A 21,531-nucleotide genomic window follows, 5' to 3' on the forward strand; every position below is an offset into this window, starting at 1 on the left:
CAGCAACTCACCCTTTTTAAGGCGAGACACGGCAGGTGAAAGTATTGATTTTTCACGCAGTGGTCGAAGTGGATCTATTTTCCTCCCTTTACATCTTAGTTTTCATGTCAGAGTATAAAAATGACAAAACTCACCCCGCATGATGTTTATTTTATGATGTTTTGTCTGTGAGGCGCGGGCAACCCGGAAGTAGCTACTGCGCCGCGTAGAAACGCCGTCTTTCAAGATTTGACATCCACGTGTGCTGCGAAGGGTCCCCGTGATGACGCCTTCACCCAAATATGGTATTTTTCCTCCTACGAGACGCTGGTGCGGAAATGCGGAGGAACAGGCCGCGCATGCGCACTCGCTACAAAACTTCAGGGCTGGTTTTCTCTGAATGAGAGAAGGCCCACTCGGGCAGTGGGTGAGCCCTTATAGAAGCTCCCACAGACTCCAAACTTTCCAGTCTGAGACCTAACAATATTTTGAAGGTTTTTTCAGAGGGATTTTTTAATATCTAATTCCTAGCCTGATTTATTCAGCTTTGAAACCAAAAAAACAGGCGAAATTTGAGTTTTTACAGATTTTTTTTTTACTGATGATTAGTTTATTGAAAAACTAAACAAAATATCCAAAATCCCCTCTGAAAAAATCTTAGTTACTAATATGTCAATAAAATAAAACCATAACATGTAATCTGGCTCAATTCATTATTTTGATTTCGTTGCCCAAAATATAGGCAATTTTGGCAATGCTCAAAATGCCTTATTTTTTTGTGAAAACATAAAATGACTCATTTATATCTGTAATGTTCAGCAAAAGTTTCAAATTGATATCTCTACATTTATTTTTTTTCCCTATTCACCTGCAGTGTCTCGCCAGTGTCTTAAGCTCCCTGGTCACTCACTCAGCTGTCTCCCAGCTGTGCTACGACCCTCCTCCACCCCTTTCTCCGACTGGCCTCTCTTCAACTCTGCTCGTCGTTGACTGGCCAACCCAGGGCTCCTCTTCTACCACCAACAGGGTCTGGGAAAGATCCTAGCTATCATTCATCAATGTTGTGCATTTCATATCGTTCATTCAATCTTCCACCGGGGTCTGAGCCCAATAATGATTCATGTTCATTAATAAAACACTCATACCGCCATTCTGTCTCTGTGAGTCTTTTCAGGTTGTTTTGGTCACTTTTATGTTGTGTGTTCAGATTTGGGCAAAGCCAAACTGGAGAAAATGTAATCGGTTCAGGCGGAGTTCGCTGTAACGTAGTTCTTTTTTGGTATTATCCAACTTTTCCAGACTTGGTTAGCAATTTGTCAATGACCTATACTTATTTTTAACACACCTTGACTCTAGTACTATGTTACTTTCGCTATTCCAAAGTTAAACTCTCTAAGGAACCCAGGCTCTCCGGGGTGTACAGCCTGCTGGTCCGATTGGAACACACTCCACTCTTGCGTTGGGAATTCCACCGTCAGGCTGTGTGTTATTTACCCCTTAATTCGGATATGTGGATCGCAGATACGGGCACATCACCGGGGAGAGCAGGTTTTTAACTTTGTTTACTGTGATATTTTTTTGTTTCTATAACCTTTAGCGTTCCCTTGAGGTGCCGTTCAGTCCCTCTCCGATATTCTGTTTTTGGGGAGGGGGGGATAAAGCGGGGCAGATTAAGACGAAAATGCCTGTGTGTGTGTCTGTGCCTACTTTGATATCTCTGTAGAGCAGCAGTTTCTCCGAGCGCAGGGCCACGTATTTGTCCTGGAATTTATGGCCCGGCAGCAGTTTGGACGAGCCGTCGTTGAGCTTGAGGTAGTCGCCTCTGATGAGCATCTTCTGGTCTGGAACGTGGAGTGCAAATGATGCAATTGAGACTCAAACGCCTTCATGAATCAAAGAGTTTGAGCAGCGAATGAATGAACGTGGTCGAACAAAATGTGGCAGCGTCTTTTTTCTGGCCAGGCAAAAAGATCGGGCCATCCAAATCATTGAAAAAACTGTCTTGATTCTGTTAGATTGGCCTGTATGTCCTGGAGATCATCTAAATCAGGGGTGCCCAAACATTTCGTCTCCGAGGGCCAAAATGAAAAAAATGCCTGTGGATCGTGGGCCAAACACGGCGATGTCAAGCATGAAACACATATAACTAAAAAAATAATAGCTAGCATTTGATTCTATCTTATCTATGCATGCTACATTAAAACAAATGTTAACGAAGGCCTAGTTTTAATTGAACAAAATCAACAATTGTAGCAATATAGTGCAAAACACCAGTATCTACAGCACCTACAGTGACTTTACCTCATTCATTTATTAACTCATTAAAATGCCACATTAGATCATTTTGAAAGTGTCAGTTTAGCATCAATTCTTTTAAAAGTCAATTTTTAACATAAATCTTTGTTGATGTCAACAACCTTTGCAATAAAAGTTGGAAAACACCACAAAAGTGTTTCCTTAACTATTTGAAAGGAGTGAAACAGCGCCCCAAATTTGACGCTGGTGGCCAAAACGTGTACTGCATCCATATATACCATTGAGAATGAATGGGAGAGAGTTAGTAATAACCAGATTTGGGCCAAATTTGGCCTGCGGCCCCACTTTGGGCACTCCTGATCTAAATCGAAGCTGTCCAGATCATGAGGCCTTTACAATGAAACAAACCTTTCCTCTCGGCGGTTCTTTTGCTGGCAGAGAACTTCTTGATGACCAGGAAAGCCGAGCTGGGACACTCCAGTGAGCTCCACTCCAGAACCTGCTCCAGAACCTTCTCACTGTGGTGCAGCGGGCGCTCTGAGGAAGAAAAAGCAACAAAAAAAAATCTAAGTTTAAGTAAATTATCACCTTTTCAAAATCATTGTACTACACATTATAAATAGTATGTAATTAGAACATACTCTTACAACTCTACAACTATACACATTTGAGCCATTATCACTTCCTAATTGGCGAGCCAGGCATTTGTTCACAGCCTAAAAAGTTGATAATTCCTGCAGCGGCACCTCTGTGTGTTGCCTCCTCAGTGTTTCAGGTGGAGGGAGGTAGCGGAATAACTTATTCATGACTGTGGAGCTTATCTCCCTCAGAATCTCACAGACCCGGGCCGTGGAATTAGTTCCTCATTTCCCGACAAATATTAGCTCCTGTTTCTGCCCATTGTCCTCGATAACAGTGTTTATCTGAAGGCATCCTCCAAAATAGCTAATTAACGTTCTTTCCCTCCCTCTTTATAGTTTTATAAGCCAAACCTGTCACGGTCCCACCTTCAAAATAGCCCGACTGTTTACTCTTCGCCGCACATATTGTCTTGCCATGGAAAATTTGCTGAACCGTCAGCAAATAGATTCAGTATTCAACACACCTTCATTTTTTTTTTTTTTTTTTTTTTTTTTAGAAGAGGACGCTGTGTCCTCTGTAACTTTTGGTGGAAAAACAAACATGAGAGTGGGTATAAACTCTGAGTGAACTGATGAAAAGTGCACGGGGACCGCCAGCTAAGAAACGTAGCCACAAAGCTAAAGTTTGTAACGCCCACCCCCCTCCCACAGCCGCATCAAACAGCACCGAGCGCCACAAGGTCCTATCACTGCATATTCATTCAGGGCGAGGTGGAGCAGCTCCCTGGGCTGATCATGCAAAGAAGATGAAGGTAATTTATGACATCATGGTGAAGATGATTAATTCATGTGCATATCATCAAAACGACAGTGTTGGGCTAATTTATCAGCGTGCCTCCATGTTCACACACACACACACACACCGTTTATTAAAGAGGGACCGGCCGCATCTAATCACATGGTCCACAGCGGAGATCAAGTGGGAGCTTCCAAGAGAGCAGAAAAGACGAAGCCACGACCCCTATCCTTTATATTACGCATATCATCAATCAAATGGCGTTCTGACATTACATTACAGTGCACAACGGAGAATTCCTGACTGAATATAATGAGGAGAAACAAAATGATAAAAACATACACCAAACGAAAACAAAACACCATTTCAGTATGTGCGAAATCTAACCTAGCTCTCCGTTCTCGATGACTTCAAATGTGGTCCACAGGTCCTGAGCCTCCACAGCGACGCCCTTCATACTGAGGGCTGTTTCTGCCACCTCTGCAGCCCTCATACTGGGAGACAGCTGAAACACAGACGGCCAAAATCAAAGGTCTAAGTCAGTGGTTCTCAAACATTTTCACACCAAGCGCCAGCCCGACTCAGGCTTCGGTCAAGATCAAATCAGGGCTGAACTAGAGCTTACAGTACTTTTACTTGAAGTGCATATGACACTTGAGACACAATTTTTTGGGAAAACATCGCTAACACTATTATATTTCAGATTTTGCTAAACATTTTACCCATCTTTCTTTAGTTTGACCGTTTTTGTGATGTTTATAGTCCTTCCTTATGGGACGCTGACAGAAAGTGACAGAGATAGAGGCAAACCATTTTAACTTGTTGCCGTGCCGACCATGTTATGTCAATGGGTAACGCTACCTCTATCTCTGTCACTTCCTGTCAGTAACTTAAAAACAACTTTTCTTCTTTAAAATGACTGCTTCACTCACATAAAATGATAATTATTACTTACAACAGGTGTCATCCTCCTAAATAAGTCATATATTCAAAAGCATTCAAACCTGTCATATGAACTTTAAGCTGCTCCCTATACCTGATGTTTGCTGGTCTACTAACATTTGTTTTAATCTTTTAAACAGTACTAAGTAACTCATGCCCCTAGAGGCCATAAGCGCCACTGCAGGTGTCGTAGCATGTTGCGTTGTTTGAGTTGTTCACTCATTAAATGTCCGTGAGAGTAAATACTACGCTGACAGTAAAGACAAAGGGAGAGACGGATATTGTACACAATGGAGATACATTTTTTTCACTCAAACCTGGCTGTAAATACTGTTAAAGTGGCGCTAGCCCACAGTTAGCTTTTCCCGTTAGCCAGTTAGCTTCTTCTTCGGGATTCTATCAGGTTGGTTTTCGGGCCAGAGACACCAGGGGGAGCTAAAAGACCCCCCAATCATCCCATTAACAAAGGGACTACGAAAAGGTAAACAAGTTACTTAGTTCTGCTTTACCATAGTGTAAAAGCAGACGTGTGGACAAAACAATGTGCACTGGAAGGTTAGTCGTTTACATCAGTGGTTGTCAGCTAGTGGGCCGGGACCCAAAAGTGAGTCACAAACACTGTTAAAAACTCATCCCATTGAGGAATTGGGATTATAGTTATGAGTGAGGAAAGTTAGGCACTTTGGACCACAAATTCCCTTGCTTGTAAACAGAAAAAGCCATGTACAGGGCCTTTTAAGCATTGATTATTCTTTTAAACAGCCAGTGCGCTTTTTCCCTTTTCACCCCGCCTCCCGTGAAAAGACTCCCCCTCCGGCGGCGCGCGGGCCCACCTCGACGAGGAACGCAATTACTCACACAATTAAACCGGACATTTCTTTTGATGAGGTCAGTGTTGATTTTCTTCCGTTGGCTGGGAATCCCATCAGGTTTTAAAGCGCCAATGCCTCGGCCCCCTTATTCTATCCACCTCTGCACCTTTTTTTCGCTCCCAGAACCATCATCTCTTCTGTCCGGCTGCACCTGCACACCGTTCGCTCTCATTTCGGCCCGGGCCTCGGGGAGAAAGGGGCCACACACGCACCTTGATTAAACAGCAGGCCTCTGGCTCTTTCCTCTCCACGTAAACCTCGAAGATCAAGTCCCCCGCCGGAGTAAACTGTGAATACAACATCAAAAAGGAATTCTAAAAAAAAACAATAGAAATAAGATTAAACTCGTTTTTTTTTTTAGAAATTATTAGTGCAGAGTTAACAAGATGGAGGCACGTGACTTGGTGGTGTTAAATAAAGAGAAAAAAGGTGTGAGGAAATTGTGGGAAAAGGTGAAGTGCTTAAGGCCTCACTGCTCAGGAACAAAAGAAAGAAATGTAGCTACACTCTCTGGGTGTTAACTTGTTAATTTCAAACTGTGCTGAAGCAAACAATGAGAAAATTGTCCACTTCATTAAAAAAAAAAAAAGTACAAGGAGAAAAAGCTTCATTAGCCAAATCACACATATCCTCGTAAAAAAGTAAATACTCGTCGTTTCCACCAAAAAGCTTTGACCCGATTTGCCTCTTTATTGACTCCTTTGAGCGTAGAATATTAAATAGAAGCTGTATTAGAGGGACACACTTTTCCCTCCCGTCGTGAGAGCGACAAGAGACAAAGATATTGCGGAGAGTGCAAAGAGAGAAGCCCTTCTAATTTTCAACAGTGTCATCCTCCCGTGGCACCTGCCCCGACTGTGAAAGCGAGTATTGATTTTGAAGTGCCACCCTCTAGCTTGCGAGGCTCCACATTGGCATGTACCTCATTCGATCACGGATTTACGGACTTCCAAAGCCTAGACATAGGAGCCACTGGCAGGACATGGGACTATTTAGTATTCTGCTCCTTTTTTTAAAAATGAACAGATGGGGTTACAGCTTTGGGCCAAAGCCGGACAGCGAGTAAAACAGCTGAGTGCAAATAGACCATTTGACCAAAAAAAGTGTTGATGAAATGGTCTATAGTTCAGAATGATTGCTCGGTCATGAGGCCAAAAATGTCTATTCTGGCCATTAAAACTGTCATTTACTGTGGGGTAAAAATTAGCATGGCCACTGTTGGGATATATATTATAAGCTATAGTGTAAGCCAGCTATTCTGCAAAACATCTGCCAGTGTCTTTTGTAAATTAATAGTAAGTAAGTAATGATTTCACCCTTAGAAATACGTTTATTAACAAAACTGGTATTGTGTACTTTTTTTTCCAGTTTCCTAAATTCTTGCACTGCTTTGACATTGATCTTGTTCCGGTTAAAACTCATAAATATCACTTAAAGTGATATTTATATATTTACAGACTCTTAGACTATACTCTGTATAGTTCCTTTAACAAGATTAAATAATATTATGTGTAAATTGTAGCAAGAACTAATAAAGAATTACTGAATAACATTGTCCACAAAGAGATCTCAGTATTTAACTTCTTCTTTTTTTTTTACTTATTTCTATGAACCATTTCCAATAAAAATGTGTGTCCCAAACTTTTTATCATTCCTGTTACTGAACTGCAAAAACTCTCCACATATTAATGGTACAGTCCAATGACATCACAATTGAGAAGTTGTTGCATTCAGAAGAGACTTTCCCACCATCTAAACCAATCACTGGCTGCGTCTGAAACCATCAAATTACAGCCTCTAAGCACTAACACTAGCAACTAACTCCTTAACCTTTCATGGGGTCGACTGTTAGACCTCTATGCAGTTAGGGAACTAGAGCTTCAGCAGCATTTGCACAATCCGTCCATCCTTAAACAGGGGAAAGGGAAGTGACATCACCAACAGCTGTTTTTCTTCTTCTTTAAAGTTATTGGTTGAGTGAGGCCAAACCAAAGTGCATGTCGTCCCCTACTGTACAGTGTCCAACAACAACATAGTGTCCAAACAAAGACATTTAAGGAGAAAAATAAATCCAAATGATCCATACATTTCCCTTTAGTGTTATTTTATTTCAACAGCTGTTTCATAAAGCTACAGTAGCAAATGATCTATGTGGCTTAAGTTACTACTAAATGAAAACAAAAGCATTTAATCTGTTTACTGAGTTTACTCTTTAACACTGACATGTGACTGAGCTGTGGCGACGACAACATGGATTTATCACTTTTATAAAGTTTGGCTTGTGCAGAATCTTAATTTTTAATTATTATTATTTTTATTATTAAATGTGCTCCTCTCAATCAACAGTGGTTGCGCAGGGTGGGGGCGAGGGGGGTGGGGGGTTTGGCGCTGTGGCTTATGGGATGGCACATAGCTCCTAATCACCAGTTAGTTAGCAACAGAGGTCCCTATGCTAAAGTGGCCATGATAGTTAGCATCAAGGCTCCTTTTCCTAACTACTTCCTAACTGACTTACCAATTCGGAAGCAACTTGCCATGGCGGACGCTGACGCACATCCGGTTTGGCGTAAGAGCTCTTACCAATCTGCTCGTTTCGGACGCAGCAAAAGACTCCCTCTCTCTCTTCTAAATTTTACACTGAACTGTTTGGGGACATTCGGAGGGGGAGGGCAATCATGTCACGTCATTCCTGTTAACAACTGTTAATGTGTAAATCCAAGTATGGCTCTGTTCCACAAGAAATGCAGTTTTAATGGGTACAGCATGTGCTTCTGTGCTAGTTAGCATTAGCTTAATTTGTTTCAGACGCCGCAGAGTGTGAACGACACGAAAATAAACTACAGAAAGGAAGGACAGCTTCCAAAAAGAAGACGTTGGACAGGGACGCTGCTGAGTATGCAAGGGCAAAATATGCCTTCTGGAATGGCCCAGTCAAAGTCCTAGACCTGAGTGTGGCATGACCTCAAGAAATCTATTTGCACCAGACATATCAGGATCATCACTGGACTGTTTTGTAAAGAGGAATGGCTCAAGGTTCATCCTGATCGTCTAATCTGCAACTGCAAGAAACGTCTGGTTGAAGTTATTGCTGCCAAAGCTATTAAATATCAGGGTGTACTCACTTATTCCTCGCTGTCCTGTGAATATTTACATGTTATGGCCAATAAAAATATGATAACATGTAATTGTTTGGGTGGTATTAGTTTAAGCAGACACTGTTTACTCATTCTTGAGATTTTAATAAAGATCAGACCACATTTTATGACCAATTTAGGTGGAAATGTGAGAAATTCCAAAGGGTTCACTCACTTCTTCCTCCCACTGTATGTGACAAGAACAATATCTTCAAATCATCAATGAAACGAGTAAGTTGCTTTTTAATCAACGCTTATCAGAGAGAAAGAAAAAACACGTATTAAATGTCCTGAATGTCCTGTGGTCTGGACAAAGCGTCCGTCTGTAACCCAGCCTCAAAGATTCGCCGCAGCAGAGCCAGACTTCCATCCTCTCACTTCTGCAGGTTAAACCCCCGGTCGATTCGAGTCCATAACTGAAATGTTGTCCCAATTTTCACCTCCAACAGCTTCATAATAGTGCCTGCTTTCCACTGAGTAACCCCCGCGCCCCCTCAGCGGCGGACACGTCGTGAAAGGCTATGGACGAGCTACGAAGAAAGGGGGAGAGCGAGTGGGAGCGAATTGACCAAAACAACTTATTTTTGATTCGGACAACCATTGCTGCAGCTCGCTATTTAGCTTTTCCTTTTTTTTTTTTTTTCCCCCCTCCTCCCCTACTTATCGAGACTAAAATGTTTTTCTGCGCTGAAGCATCCAGGCATAAAGTACGAGCGGTAAAGGTTAACAGGAACAGCGGCGCTTTTTTTTTTTTTTTTTTTTTTGCCTCGCCTGCTGCTGTACCCCCATCCTCCGGGTTGCCTTCTCCGGCCGAAACACAAGAACCTCCCGCAAATGAATTCCTGATTTGAGAGCCTATGACACACGCGGCTAAATCAATACGCTCACACACAGGCAAACACAACACCGGCCCGAGATTTCCATTAAGGCCCGGGGCCGCCCGACTTACCGTGGCGTCCTTCTTGTCGTTCCACCGCGTGATGAAGCTGTTCTCTCTCTCCATCTGTTGCACCTGCTCCGAGTTGACCTGTGGGAGAGCACACGCAGGTCGGACTCACAAAATGCAAACTGAAAAGGACTTGGGCAGAGCGCTCGGATCTGCCGTTGTCTTTGTGAAGCAACGGCATTGTGCAAGTTTTTGAGAGCAGCAAATGCAAATGTAAAATGTATGGACCAAAACTCGGCCTCTTCTAAGTCCTCACGCTCATACAACGGCAGCATATACATAAGCTCCATCTAACTTGTGATCAATCTGGTTTTTCTCAAAGTTAATTATCTGCCTACTCGAACAGTGGTTACAGCAGGTGCTTCGCTGTAAGAGTAAACTTTGTGTAATGTGTAACTTGATCAACCTTAAATGGATATCAAATTAGGGCTACAAGCGATGAAGAATGCATTAAAACATTTCGACCAAGAGTAAAAAAATAACAAAATTAGATTTGCGCGGTTCAGGTCAATGCACAGATCTGGCTGTGACAGGGCAGCTAAGAATTATTAGTTGGTGACCATCATAAATGTAAAAAGGCTGGCCTTTGAGGACAAAGAATCAGGTTAAACATGTGCAGATTTTATTTAACATTTATTTTGAAAGGTATTATTTTAATACCAGGCATCGTGGCCTAGCCAAGGGGAAGGAAACTTGCTAAAGGATCTGTATCATGCTATTTTAGCCATCCCCTAAGTATAGGCATTTATGTGATATATTGTACCTCTACCACTATGGAGTACTCATTTTTGTGAGAAATATAAGTATTTATTAGATATACGGAGTTGACATCTGCTGCACAGCTTCATAAATGGCTAACACACACGTTAACTCTATCGGGTGTTTACGCTATGGGACTCACGTTGGTTATAAAAGTTAGTCCACTCTTATTCTTGCAAAGGTTCACCAAACATCCATCAAGAGACAGTCACAGAAAAACACTATTTTGGCTGATAGTCGCCAAATCCCAGAAAGAAATTCCTTCTGGCGAGTGGCCTCTTCTTAAGGAAGGTTGAATAAAGTCCTGTCCTCGTAGCCAAACGCACTTTTCTCTGTGACATTATCGTTAGGTAAGAAAAAAGAACAGGCGTCCAGAGTAGGTTAGAAAGAGCTCCTTCTTCACAGTCTTCAGCGCAAACATGACATCTCTCTGGGGGTGTTTTTGATAAGGAAATAGCATTACAACATGGCTAAAAGCCATGTCAAAGTCGATTTTGCATGATATAGGACCTTTAAAGGAATTACTTTTTTTAGACGTTTTATGTCCATGAGCATGTTTAGCACACACAAACACAGCCGAGTCTAAAATTGGGTATACCTACTGGTAAATGTTTTGGCAAGTGAAGCAGATTGTTCAGTAGAATTGAAAAACTTGCACGCATAGCTAACGGTAACATTATGGTTAGTATTGTAGCATGTATTCATGTTGGATTACTTTGTTCCTCTCCATTTCTCTGTATATTTATTCGATACATTCATAATTCAGCGCTTGTTAACCTCTTAACCCCCCACCTTATCCAGATGTAAATGAGGAGAAAACTCAGCAAAAATAGCATCAAAAGAGCCACACAAAAAAAATACGACAAAAAAGTGATGACAAGGCAAGGAAAAATCTGTGATCAGATCTGTAGGTTTTAGATTTCAAGTGAGGCTAATCTGGTCTATAGAATGTAAGCTCCAGTCGAAAAGCTTTTAGATTGCAGAGGAGTAATAAGCGACAGAGTAGTTATTTTCCCTCTTTGTTTTTCTCCTTCTGGCAGCTTCAAATGTGACCATTTGTTTCCAGAGATGCCATCTGTATTTAACATCATCAAATTTGTTTCTTTTAGGTCTTTGTACTAGATTTGGAAGTAATCTACAGCCCTCCTCACTCGCATCGAAGCACTCGTTCAGGTCACACATCACATTAATGACGCGTGATAATAACCCCAAGTACAGTGGATCCGCGTTTGAAATGGAGATGGCAGCAGGTATGCAGGAGTGTTTATATTGATTGCTCCTCACCGTGGGAAACCTGAGCCAGAGGGCAAGAAACAGAATTCATCATGAAGAGGGTGAGCCTCACTGAACAGGATGCTCAGAGTCTGCCTCCTCACCCGTCTGGGAGAGAAAAAAAAAGGTCAAACGGGGACAGCGGGCTCCCAAAATCTTAGCGCTCAAATCCGTGATTCTGCCAAGTGACTTTTCACTTTAGTGCTGAGATTTCCATAGCGGCACATCGGGGGAAAAGGTTAACACTGACTCAACACGAGATTTATAAAATGGAGTCATTAAGGTCCTGTCCACATGAAAGTAATGCATGACCACCGTAGTAAGACTCGGCCCTGCAACCCGAGCCTACGGTACAGAGTATGTGAGAGAAAGGCCTCAATATCCCTCTGAGGAAAAATAAAAATGATTGACTCTACAAAAGCCGCCTTAGTTGAGCATTCCTCACATCTCGCAAAAAACTTCGGCAAAGTACAGTAAATTGCTGTCGAAAAAACTTAACAGCCATTATTGCCAGAAAAGACCGTTATTTTCAAACTTTCTTAACATCATTATCATTTAGCGAGACTACTTCCCTTTGTAGAAGTTGTGGAAAGAAGATTGAAGAAGGGGGGAAACTGCGTGAGTGTTTAGTCCTGATAATAGTCCGCTGACAACACCCAGCGCACACTCGGAGCTTTAATTAGAGAAACGTCTCTCATTTGATGTCACGGCGCGTGCATACGGCGCTATTGGGCTGGTGATTGGTTGAGCTTAATGGCCATTTGTCATGCGAACAGTGGCGTCCCGAAAGCGATTTTGGGAGTGAATGCCCCTCCTGTAACGTCAGAACAAGAGGGATCTCAGCTCTCTGCGGGGAATTAGCCAGTCGCCCGTAAGCCGAGCCGTTCTCCACAAGCACGCATTGATCCCACACATCACACACCCCCCCCCCCGACCGGAGCGCACACCGACACCATGCTGTACAAGTGTTGGCAGCGACTCTTTCACTCTCCGGTCCTACATGGCGCTCGCACTTTCAAGAAGTATGGAAAATATACACGCTTATGCTTGTGTATAGCCTTAATGCTTATGGCTTGTTTCACAGCCTTTAACCCCTTAACCCCACAAAACAATACAACACGACAATTCTTTCCGGACTATAAGTCGCACTTTTTTATATAGTTTGGCTGAGGGTGCGACTTATACTCATATATACTATATATATTAAAATATCTAATTTCACTGGCAGTCGTTAGAGGGCGCTCTCGACTTCTGTACCAGTATCTGCAACTCCTGTACCACTGAAGATAAAGAAAAAACAGTAATCGGGCAGCAGAAAGAAAATTTGGAGTGAACGAGAAACTTATGAGGGACTGGCGAAAAGCGGAGGTTACTCTCACTGCAATGCAAACAAAAAATGCTAATCACGGGCTAAAAGCTAGTTGTCCACCGCTAGAGGAATGAGTTTGTGATGCCGGGAGAGGCTTGTCAATGGTGCAGCTACGCCACCATTTTTTTCTTCTTCATTGTGCATTTTTTGGCTGATGCGACTTATACTCAGGTGCGACTTATATATCAAAATATATAATTTCAGTGACAGCCGCTAGAGGGCGCTCTCGACTTGTGTACCAGTATCTGCTAATCCTGTACCACTGAAGATAAAGAAAAAAACGGTAAGGAGAAGCTTGTTAATGGTGCAGTTACGCCTCGATTTTTTTCTTCTTCATTGTGAATTTTTTGTGAATACGCATTTCGAATGAGTCGTGACACTGGCTATAGGCTGTGAGCTCTCCAGTCAAGAAGCTTTTAGATCAGGGCAAAACTGGAGAAAATGTGTACAGTGAAGGTGGTGGTTAAGGGGTTAACATTCATCAAATTTCATCTTAAAACCTGGTGTGAGAACGAGTACAATGACTTCAAGGACAGTTTTTGCATTTTGCCTGTACAGGTGTCAGCGTAGTGCATTCGCAATCAATAGCTGGAATTTCAAGAAGGATAAATTCTCTGATTCAAAGTGACTTAACTCGCGCCAAACTTGACAGCGACCTTATTAATAATTGGTGAAGGCGGATCTTTTTTCTGCTGTCAAAAGTAGCTCTGCAGATTTAGCGCACAGTTACGAGCCTGCCCTGGTTTCCCTTTAACATTGCCTTCTTATTTTCTCTTCTAGGTGACCTGTTTTTTGTTTTTTTTTTGTTTTTTTTTCTTTCTGGAGATGTGGGCCAACGGAGTGAGTCGGGTACAGTTGGCACACTCTTTGATATTAAACTATTTATTTTATCAGCTGAAGAACGGAATAACTAATAGTGACAGCAGCATTGCCACAGAGCTGGTTTTGCGACAGGTATTTCGGCTTTGAAAACTCTCCACACTCTGGCCTACTTACAGCCACCGTGTTTACGTAAAGAAACGTTTACGGGCTCCATTTATGAAAAACACAGCATCTTTCCTCTTATTTGATTGAGTTTAAAAAACATACTCAAAATGACACGCCGTGATTGGATGGCCTCTTGACATGTTTGCTTTTAAGGTGAGACAAGGCAGGCAGAGATGCATATTTGATTGAAAATAGCATTTATAAATTTTACATTTTAAAGTTAAATTAAAGGGGCTGGAAGCAAGTTCGCCATTTTATACTCACTACTGCCACCTCAGGCCATATGTGTAACTGCAGCTTCTATATTAAGCTCGTGCATGACGGCAATTCGGGCCGAAGTGACACCTTTTTGAGTGACCGTACAGGATTTTAGAGGCAGTTGTGGGGAACAGGTCTGAGCTCATTCTACACATTAGGACATGGCTGGAACATATAGGGGGAGGAAAATACTTAATTTTAACATTTTTAAACTCCTTATAGTCCCTTTAAGCCAAATAGCATAAAACAGTGTCCAAAGTGTAGACATCGGTATTCAGACTATAGTTGGATGGGTAGGTTAGAGTTAGGGATGTCTTCTCCCAGAGCCTGGACACTGGGACAATGGGAGACCGGTGAAGGATGTAGCAGGGTGAAGCCATGGACAGCAGAGGTGGTAAAGGGGTCGCAGCACAACTGGGAGGCTGACGAGACATGAACGCTGAAGCTTTACAGCTTTGGCCAAACTGTAAAGTTTTTAAAGTGCTTTATAAATAAAGTTGGTGCGGTATGATATGGCTTTAACACAGAACCGCAGGCAATGATTGGCTGCAACAAAGATGTGGCTCTGAGCTGATAGGCTGAGGTGGAGGTGTGATCAGTAGCTGGAGGAAGGTTATGCTGAAATTAGTCTTCCAGGTTGAATGTGCGCCTAAGCTTCATTAAACCACACTTTAAATTATTATAAATGCTAATTACATTTTACAGAAAGGGGTCCCGAGTTGTTGATTTTGGGGATCACGGCCTGAAAGTTTGGTAATCCCTGCACTAGAGAGCCTGAGATATCCAAGTAAGTACAAGACTGCGCCACAGCGGCCATTTTCCCACCTGTATTTATTCACAAAAATGTACATATTTTGTATCCACGTGTACTAGTGTGAAATGCGACCAAGATAACGCTGTAATCCAAATATGGTCATTTCCCTTTCTGGGAGACAGTTGCGGCTAAAACGGGAGAAATATGCATGCACGGATGTCACAAAACTTTTTTTCAAAATAAGGTTTTCACTCCACTCACATTTATTGAGCTTAGAACCCCAAAAAACAAAATAAACTTTTCATCTTGCAGTTTTTTTCACTTATATATCCAAAATTCTCTTAATAAAAGTCTTTGCAACTAACAAACATAACTAACATAAATTCATACCTGGTTCTATGCATCATTTAGATTTTATTGCTAAAATGTAGGCAATTTAGTCTTTTTCACATATATCAGCAATTTATATTCAGCAAAAGTTCAAATTTATTTATCTCATCATTTCCCCTTATTCACCTGCAGTGTCTCGCCTTAAGCCCCTTGTTTTAACATCATACAATTAACTGTACAGCAAAGGTAATGTTAATGTTCTTTGAAACTATACTGCTCTATACTGCTCCTCCGCTTGCCCGCGACCTTTTGACCTCAAGGCAAACTCCCATCAGATACAGTATACTCACACCAAACAGAGCTATGTAGTTGTTGATGAGATCTTGGACCACCCGCACTTCCTCTGAGGTTTGTCCACGTGTCTGGAACAGGCAGGAGGAGAAGACCGTGGACAGTTTCTTACTGGGCATCTGGTTCAGGTGGGAACACTGGTGGATCCTGACGCAAAAAAAGAAAAAAAGAAAAATCCAGTTTATGATTTATACACTCTCATTTGTTGCAGTTTCCAATAAAGATATTTATTTGTTACACCCACGCCATGTTCACGCCGACAAACATTATACTAAATTTTTCATTGCCGCCCAAATCACGCAGGAAAGGCCCAATTAAATGTGTTTCCTTCCACAGCAGCATAATACTTTAGAAGACTTAATGACTTGGAGATTTTGTGTTTTGAAATATGTTTACAGATAACTTCAACTTCCCAAAGCAAAGTAATGACAGTCTGGAAGGAAACTTTAGAGTCAACTTGACATGTATGACTGTTCCAAAGACAGCAGAGCCCGGCTTGTTAAAAACAATCCTTGTTGTTAATGGGGGGGCTTTAGAGCTTTTTTACCATGTTAGAATGTTGTTCTCTCATCAAAAACACACCTGGAGCTGTGTTTTCAATCACTAGCGAGTGATTCAAATATTTGAGTAATCTTTCAATTTTCTCCAGTGGCTATTCTTGGCAGGGCGGTGGCAGGTTTCAAAAAGCTCCTCCTGAGGTCCTTCTAGGTCCAGGAAATGCTTTTCCCACCTGACTCACCCGGAGCACATGGCTAATTAATATGTACAAACAAATGGACGGGTCAAGAGTTTGGAAACGCTTTTTGTGTGTCGCCTTTTCTTTGTTTTCGGCACTATTTGCATTGTGTGATTCTCATTGAGGCCATCAAAGTAAAAACTAGAGGTCGACCAATACATCAGCCGATGTAATGATGGAAAAAGCCAATATCTCCAGGACCGAAAGTCATAGAGATTTCCTGTTTTTTTGCATTGGAAAGAGCGAGTCAGGGCTTTAAAACGAACAGGGGGACACATAATTGTTAAAATAAGTTTCACTAAACCTCTGTCAATATGGACAACATGCTGCACAGAACCTGGGAAATTCAATCGCTGAGTTAGTTTTAACTTCCGCAAGTGTAATTTTGATCGCCACATGAAATGCCACAGCTAGCAACAGCATGCTAATGCTAACGGCAACTAATACAAGCTGGGACAGAAACTATGATTAAATCACCTAAAGCAATAAAATAAAATCAGCCACTGCTGGAGTGGCCAAGTATTTATCTTTTAGACCAAGAAGCTGTATATAATATATCAGAACAGATGTATTTTATATTATTGGCGGCTGCGACAGAACAATCTTTCACCAAAGAAAAAAAAAAAAGAGTGGTGCGCACTGAATGGGTGCTGCTGCCGGATGCTCTCTCATCGAATGCAATTTCTCCATCTGTGAGATCAATAAAGTACCATCTTATCTTATCTTATTATAGAACAGATATATTAGAAAAAACAATATCGGTTGACCTCTAGTACACTTGCTATAGCTTTACTACATCCACACGCAAGGGAACCAGGAAGTGAAACTACAGAATATCTTGTTTTCAGATCAACATTGCATTTTCTAACCAACAAAGTGACCAAATACCTGTAAAAAGGATAATAGGTGAAGAAAAGGCTGAGAACAATATTAAAAAGAATAAAATCTTTGACGTCAGTTGTCATAATGTCTTATATATTTAGGAGACTGAAGATTCTCAAGCTCTAGATGATTTGTACTCGAGTCGGGCTGGTTGGAGAGTAATTACAGAGACAACAGCAGACCGGTCATTAGTCGAGCAGAGGGGGCGCGAGGCTAATCAGCAGGTGACAGATAGTGTCCCTGTGGCAGCTCCGGCCCCAGGACCTCGCAGCCTCCGTACCTGCTACATCTGTGAAGCAGCGTGGAGCTAAGTGGGACGCAACAGGAAAAACAGAGGAGATCTTCATTCATGCAACGCTTTTAAACACAGCCAGACCACGTACCGCGCGTGTTTCGCATGTTTCGTTTGGCTTGTTGTCTGGGAGAGCCAAGTAAATTGTGTCGGTAATTACGGTCAGTCTTGATGAGTTTGGTGTGGACCGATCTGCGGGAGTTCCTTCAGTCGATTGTAGCCGTAATTGGCAGTACAACAATAATTCCATAGTTTGTCTATCATAATTGTTTGTTTCTTGCTAAATTAAACATGTATCCAATTAAGTGAATTACCAACATGAATCACTTTTTCGGATGCCGTTTTGAATACCTAGTTTGTTGTGAGATTTTTCATTCACAGCGTTTATATTTCATAGCCACATATTTTGCATCGTAAGAAAGACTTGGCGCCTCGTTAAATGTACGTTTTAAACACTCCTCGCAGACGGTTCTGGGATATTAGTGGCAACGTGGCTTTACCTGTACAGATGCTGGAGTAGAGCTTCAAGGGTTGACCTGTTTATTTTTGGCAGGTTCTCGATGAAAGTGGAGTACTTCTTTACTCTTTGCTTTTCATTAGGCTCATCTGCAAAACACGCACAACAGAGAGTTCCTATCGAAGCAAAAACAACAGCTAATACTTGACATCACAAAACAATTGGAACATCAAAACGCAGATGATGCCGGATTTTGCAACTATTAAGATGCTTTGTTTAAACAATAAGGGAATTGACAGATTCTAAAATGTGCTACTCGCGCCATATTCAAGAAAAAGTGTAGATTGTATAGGTAACGTTGTACTGTATGTACACAGTGGGAGGAAAAATTTAGCACACCTTACATTTCTGCCTAAATTGGTCATAAAATGTGGTCTGATCTTTATTAAAATCACAAGAATGAGTAAACAGTGTCTGCTTAAACTAATACCACCCAAACAATGTATCATATTTTTAATGGGCATAACATGTAAACATTGACAGGACAGCATGGAATAAGTAAGTGAACCCAGGAATCTCGCTGAACTGCAACAGTTTCGTAAAGAGGAATCAGTCCAAGATTTATCCTCTGTGCACGTCTAATCTGCAACTCCAAGAAACGTCTGGGTGAAGTTATTTTTGCAGAAAATTTAATACAAGGGTTCACTTACTTATTCCACACTTTTGCGAATGTCGCAGGTTTTTCAGCAAAATATCTTGATGAACTTTTGAATACATTTTACCATTGATGTTGGCAAGTTGTCCAGGCAGAAATTCCAAACGGTGTACTCACTTTTTCCTCCCACTGCATTAGAATTAAAGCCACCCTCCCTACCCAGCACGGCGACCCAGTAGGGGTACAGCTCCTTGGTCAGCAGCGCGTCTTCGGCCTGGGATAAGAAGCTCTTGAGGGTGTCCGTCACATCTTCCAGTATGTGCTCCTTCTCCCTCAGCTTCACGTTGCGAGCGTCCCTTGTGAACTCGTCCAGCAGCGCGGCTACTCGGTCCGGGTCGCCGGGCCTCTGGTAGACCCCCTCCTGACACAGGCCTGCCTCAGAAGAAACAAACAAGTCGACACAAAGTGAGCGAGTTGGAGAAACTTTTCTCTTTGCTGCGTGTCTAGTCATTCCGCGCAGCGTCTATAAATGCTATGACTCATCCTGATAATAGCGGATGAACTGTAGGACTAAATAAATGGAGCGCTGGCCAGGCTCGTGGCTACTGGAAGGATTTAAATTACATTACATAATCTTATTTGAATTTAAATTGCTGGGAGAATAAAATGTCTGGGCTGTGTATATTAACCTTCACTGGCATTTTATACTTTCATACTGAAATGACTCTCAGTCGAAAAGGATTTTATGGAAAGAAATGCCTTTTTTTATGCAGTCACATGTCAAACGTTCTGCTGTGTATTGGCATGAACCAGATTCCCCTTCTAACCAAATCCTGCACATTTATCCAGGCTTGAGGGTAACAAGTTAATCACTGTCCAGATGCCCATCGACGAGACGTAAATAAGGATTAACCGCGTCATTTAGCTCCGTGGGGTGTAACTTGACTCACCGTACTGAGTGACAAAAGCAATGCAGCTATCCACAATAATAGGGACTCCGTTCTTGGTGAGCTGCTGGTTGCAGAGCGCTCTGCCGTCTGTGCCCGCGGCGAGCATGATGGCAGAGTGCCACAGGGCAAAGTCCATCCTGTTGTATCCGTGGATGTAGACAGTTCTGTAAAAGAGACGCACAAATGATCATTTTGTGCTTTTTTTCATATCACAAAGCATGTTATTTTTGGAGAAAGGAAAGATTACACTTCCTATCTCTCTCTCTACTACATCAGGGTTGCCAGGTCAGGCGGCTTTTTAAGCTTTGCTACAGGTGAAAAAGGCTGTCTGCGTTTTTTGCCCGTGTTAAATAGGTTATATTTTTGGGTGGGTTAGGCTGCTGAGACCTGGCAACCCTTAAGTACAGCAGCGTGATTCCACCTAAGTCCTGCCTCCTCCTTGAAGCACCCATGTGGTAACACAAATACTTCAGCAGGGGTGTTAAGTGTTTGTAGCATCTGTACAACCTTTAGAGTATGTGACTGAGACACAGTTAACAGCAGCGGCTCATGTCTATGTGCTCAAAAGCAAATTTTGTTTAGTCATTCTGAGAGTAATACAGAAGTGTATTACATGGGCCCAATAGCTCCACAAAGGCTTTCTATATTTCTACATAGTCTTTCTGAAATATCTTGTATGAACTAAAATGTAATTGAGTTGCCATTTGTGGATGACTGGATTTAAGAACATTCCTGTCAATTTTAAAGCAGTGCTAAGTAACTCATGCCCCTAGAGGCCATTAGCGTCACTGTAGGTGTCATAGCATGTTACAGTTTTTTACTCATTAATTGCCTGTGAGAGTAAATACTACGCTGACAGAAAAAAACAAAGATAGAGAGGGATATTGTACATCCAATTGCACAATGGAGATTCTTTCTTTCATTCAAACTTGGCTGTAAATACTGTTTAAGTGGCGCTAGCCCACAGTTAGCTTTGCCCGTTAGCCTTTTAGCTTCTTCTTCGTGATTCCGTTTTTGATGTATCATACTTGCATGATACAATGTTCTCTCAATACTCAATGTGTCTCCATTCAGTGTAAGGAACAGTGCAGTGAGCAGTGCAATGCAGCAGTAAATCCCCATCTTAAGGCCACTTTTACCATACTTTTGACAGTAGTGTGGTCAAAATTCTAACACGTCACAGTGCTGTGGGCTTTGTCAATGCAATTGGGATCTAATGACTCGCCCCTGCCCAGAACATATTAGTGAAACTGTTTTTAATGGTTTTTTTTCTTTTTTTAAAGAAATAGGTGGGGTTATGGTAGTCCTGAGTGAGCAAAGTTTAAATAGAGCTTGTCATCAGTGTGATATTTGACAACAAGAGTGAAAAGAAGCTTCAGGAGACAGAAGCGAAATGCAATAAACCCAGTCCAGTCAATGGAGAATTGCTAGATGACTGAGAATATACTTAGGGACCGAAATAGACGTTGGCCTGTCTTTCAACCATCATGCGGACAGCGCCTCCATCTGCTCAGGTCACTTTATGTAAAATGAAAAAAAAAGAGGACATTTTAACACTGGTTTACAAATCACTCATTGAACCCATAATCAATTCTAGCACCACATCACGGTTCGACTTCCTGTCAGTCAAAGCTTCAGAAATCACTAGTACGGCTCAAGCCCCTCTGTCTGAACTTTACATTCGCTCAGTGTTGAGGATGGCCACCCAGATTCACTGAGGACCCTTCACATCCACTTCATAGCGCCTTCATGCTGCTCCCAACAGGCAGGCGCTATATAAAGTCCCCCCGGCCCACAAAAACATACGTAACAAGTGATGTATCCCAAACGCAATCACCACCATGAACGGCCACAAGTAATGCGACCTGTTGTTCAATGTTTGTTATTCTGATTTTAAATGTGCCTTGGGCTTTTATGGAAGTGTGTTTGTTTCTTTCTTTCACCTTCAGGGACAGACCATAAAGTTTATCAAT

The 21,531-nt window shown here is 42.0% G+C and overlaps 1 protein-coding gene across 1 annotated transcript in view; it reads right to left on the minus strand.

The window, feature by feature from the left end:
• Positions 1–21,531, minus strand: part of arap2 (ArfGAP with RhoGAP domain, ankyrin repeat and PH domain 2) — a 154,561-nt gene that overhangs the window by 13,176 nt on the left and 119,854 nt on the right. Inside the window, exons 19-27 of the mRNA XM_079579837.1 lie at positions 19,559–19,722; positions 18,828–19,040; positions 17,997–18,102; positions 15,586–15,733; positions 9,510–9,587; positions 5,639–5,713; positions 4,000–4,117; positions 2,644–2,772; positions 1,687–1,820 (exon numbers count right to left, since the gene is read on the minus strand). Coding sequence (XP_079435963.1) covers positions 1,687–1,820; positions 2,644–2,772; positions 4,000–4,117; positions 5,639–5,713; positions 9,510–9,587; positions 15,586–15,733; positions 17,997–18,102; positions 18,828–19,040; positions 19,559–19,722 — 1,165 coding nt within the window. The remainder of the gene's footprint in view (positions 1–1,686; positions 1,821–2,643; positions 2,773–3,999; positions 4,118–5,638; positions 5,714–9,509; positions 9,588–15,585; positions 15,734–17,996; positions 18,103–18,827; positions 19,041–19,558; positions 19,723–21,531) is intronic.

Source organism: Gobius niger (assembly GCF_951799975.1).
Source record: "Gobius niger genome assembly, chromosome: 21".
NCBI classification, from domain to species: domain Eukaryota; kingdom Metazoa; phylum Chordata; class Actinopteri; order Gobiiformes; family Gobiidae; genus Gobius; species Gobius niger.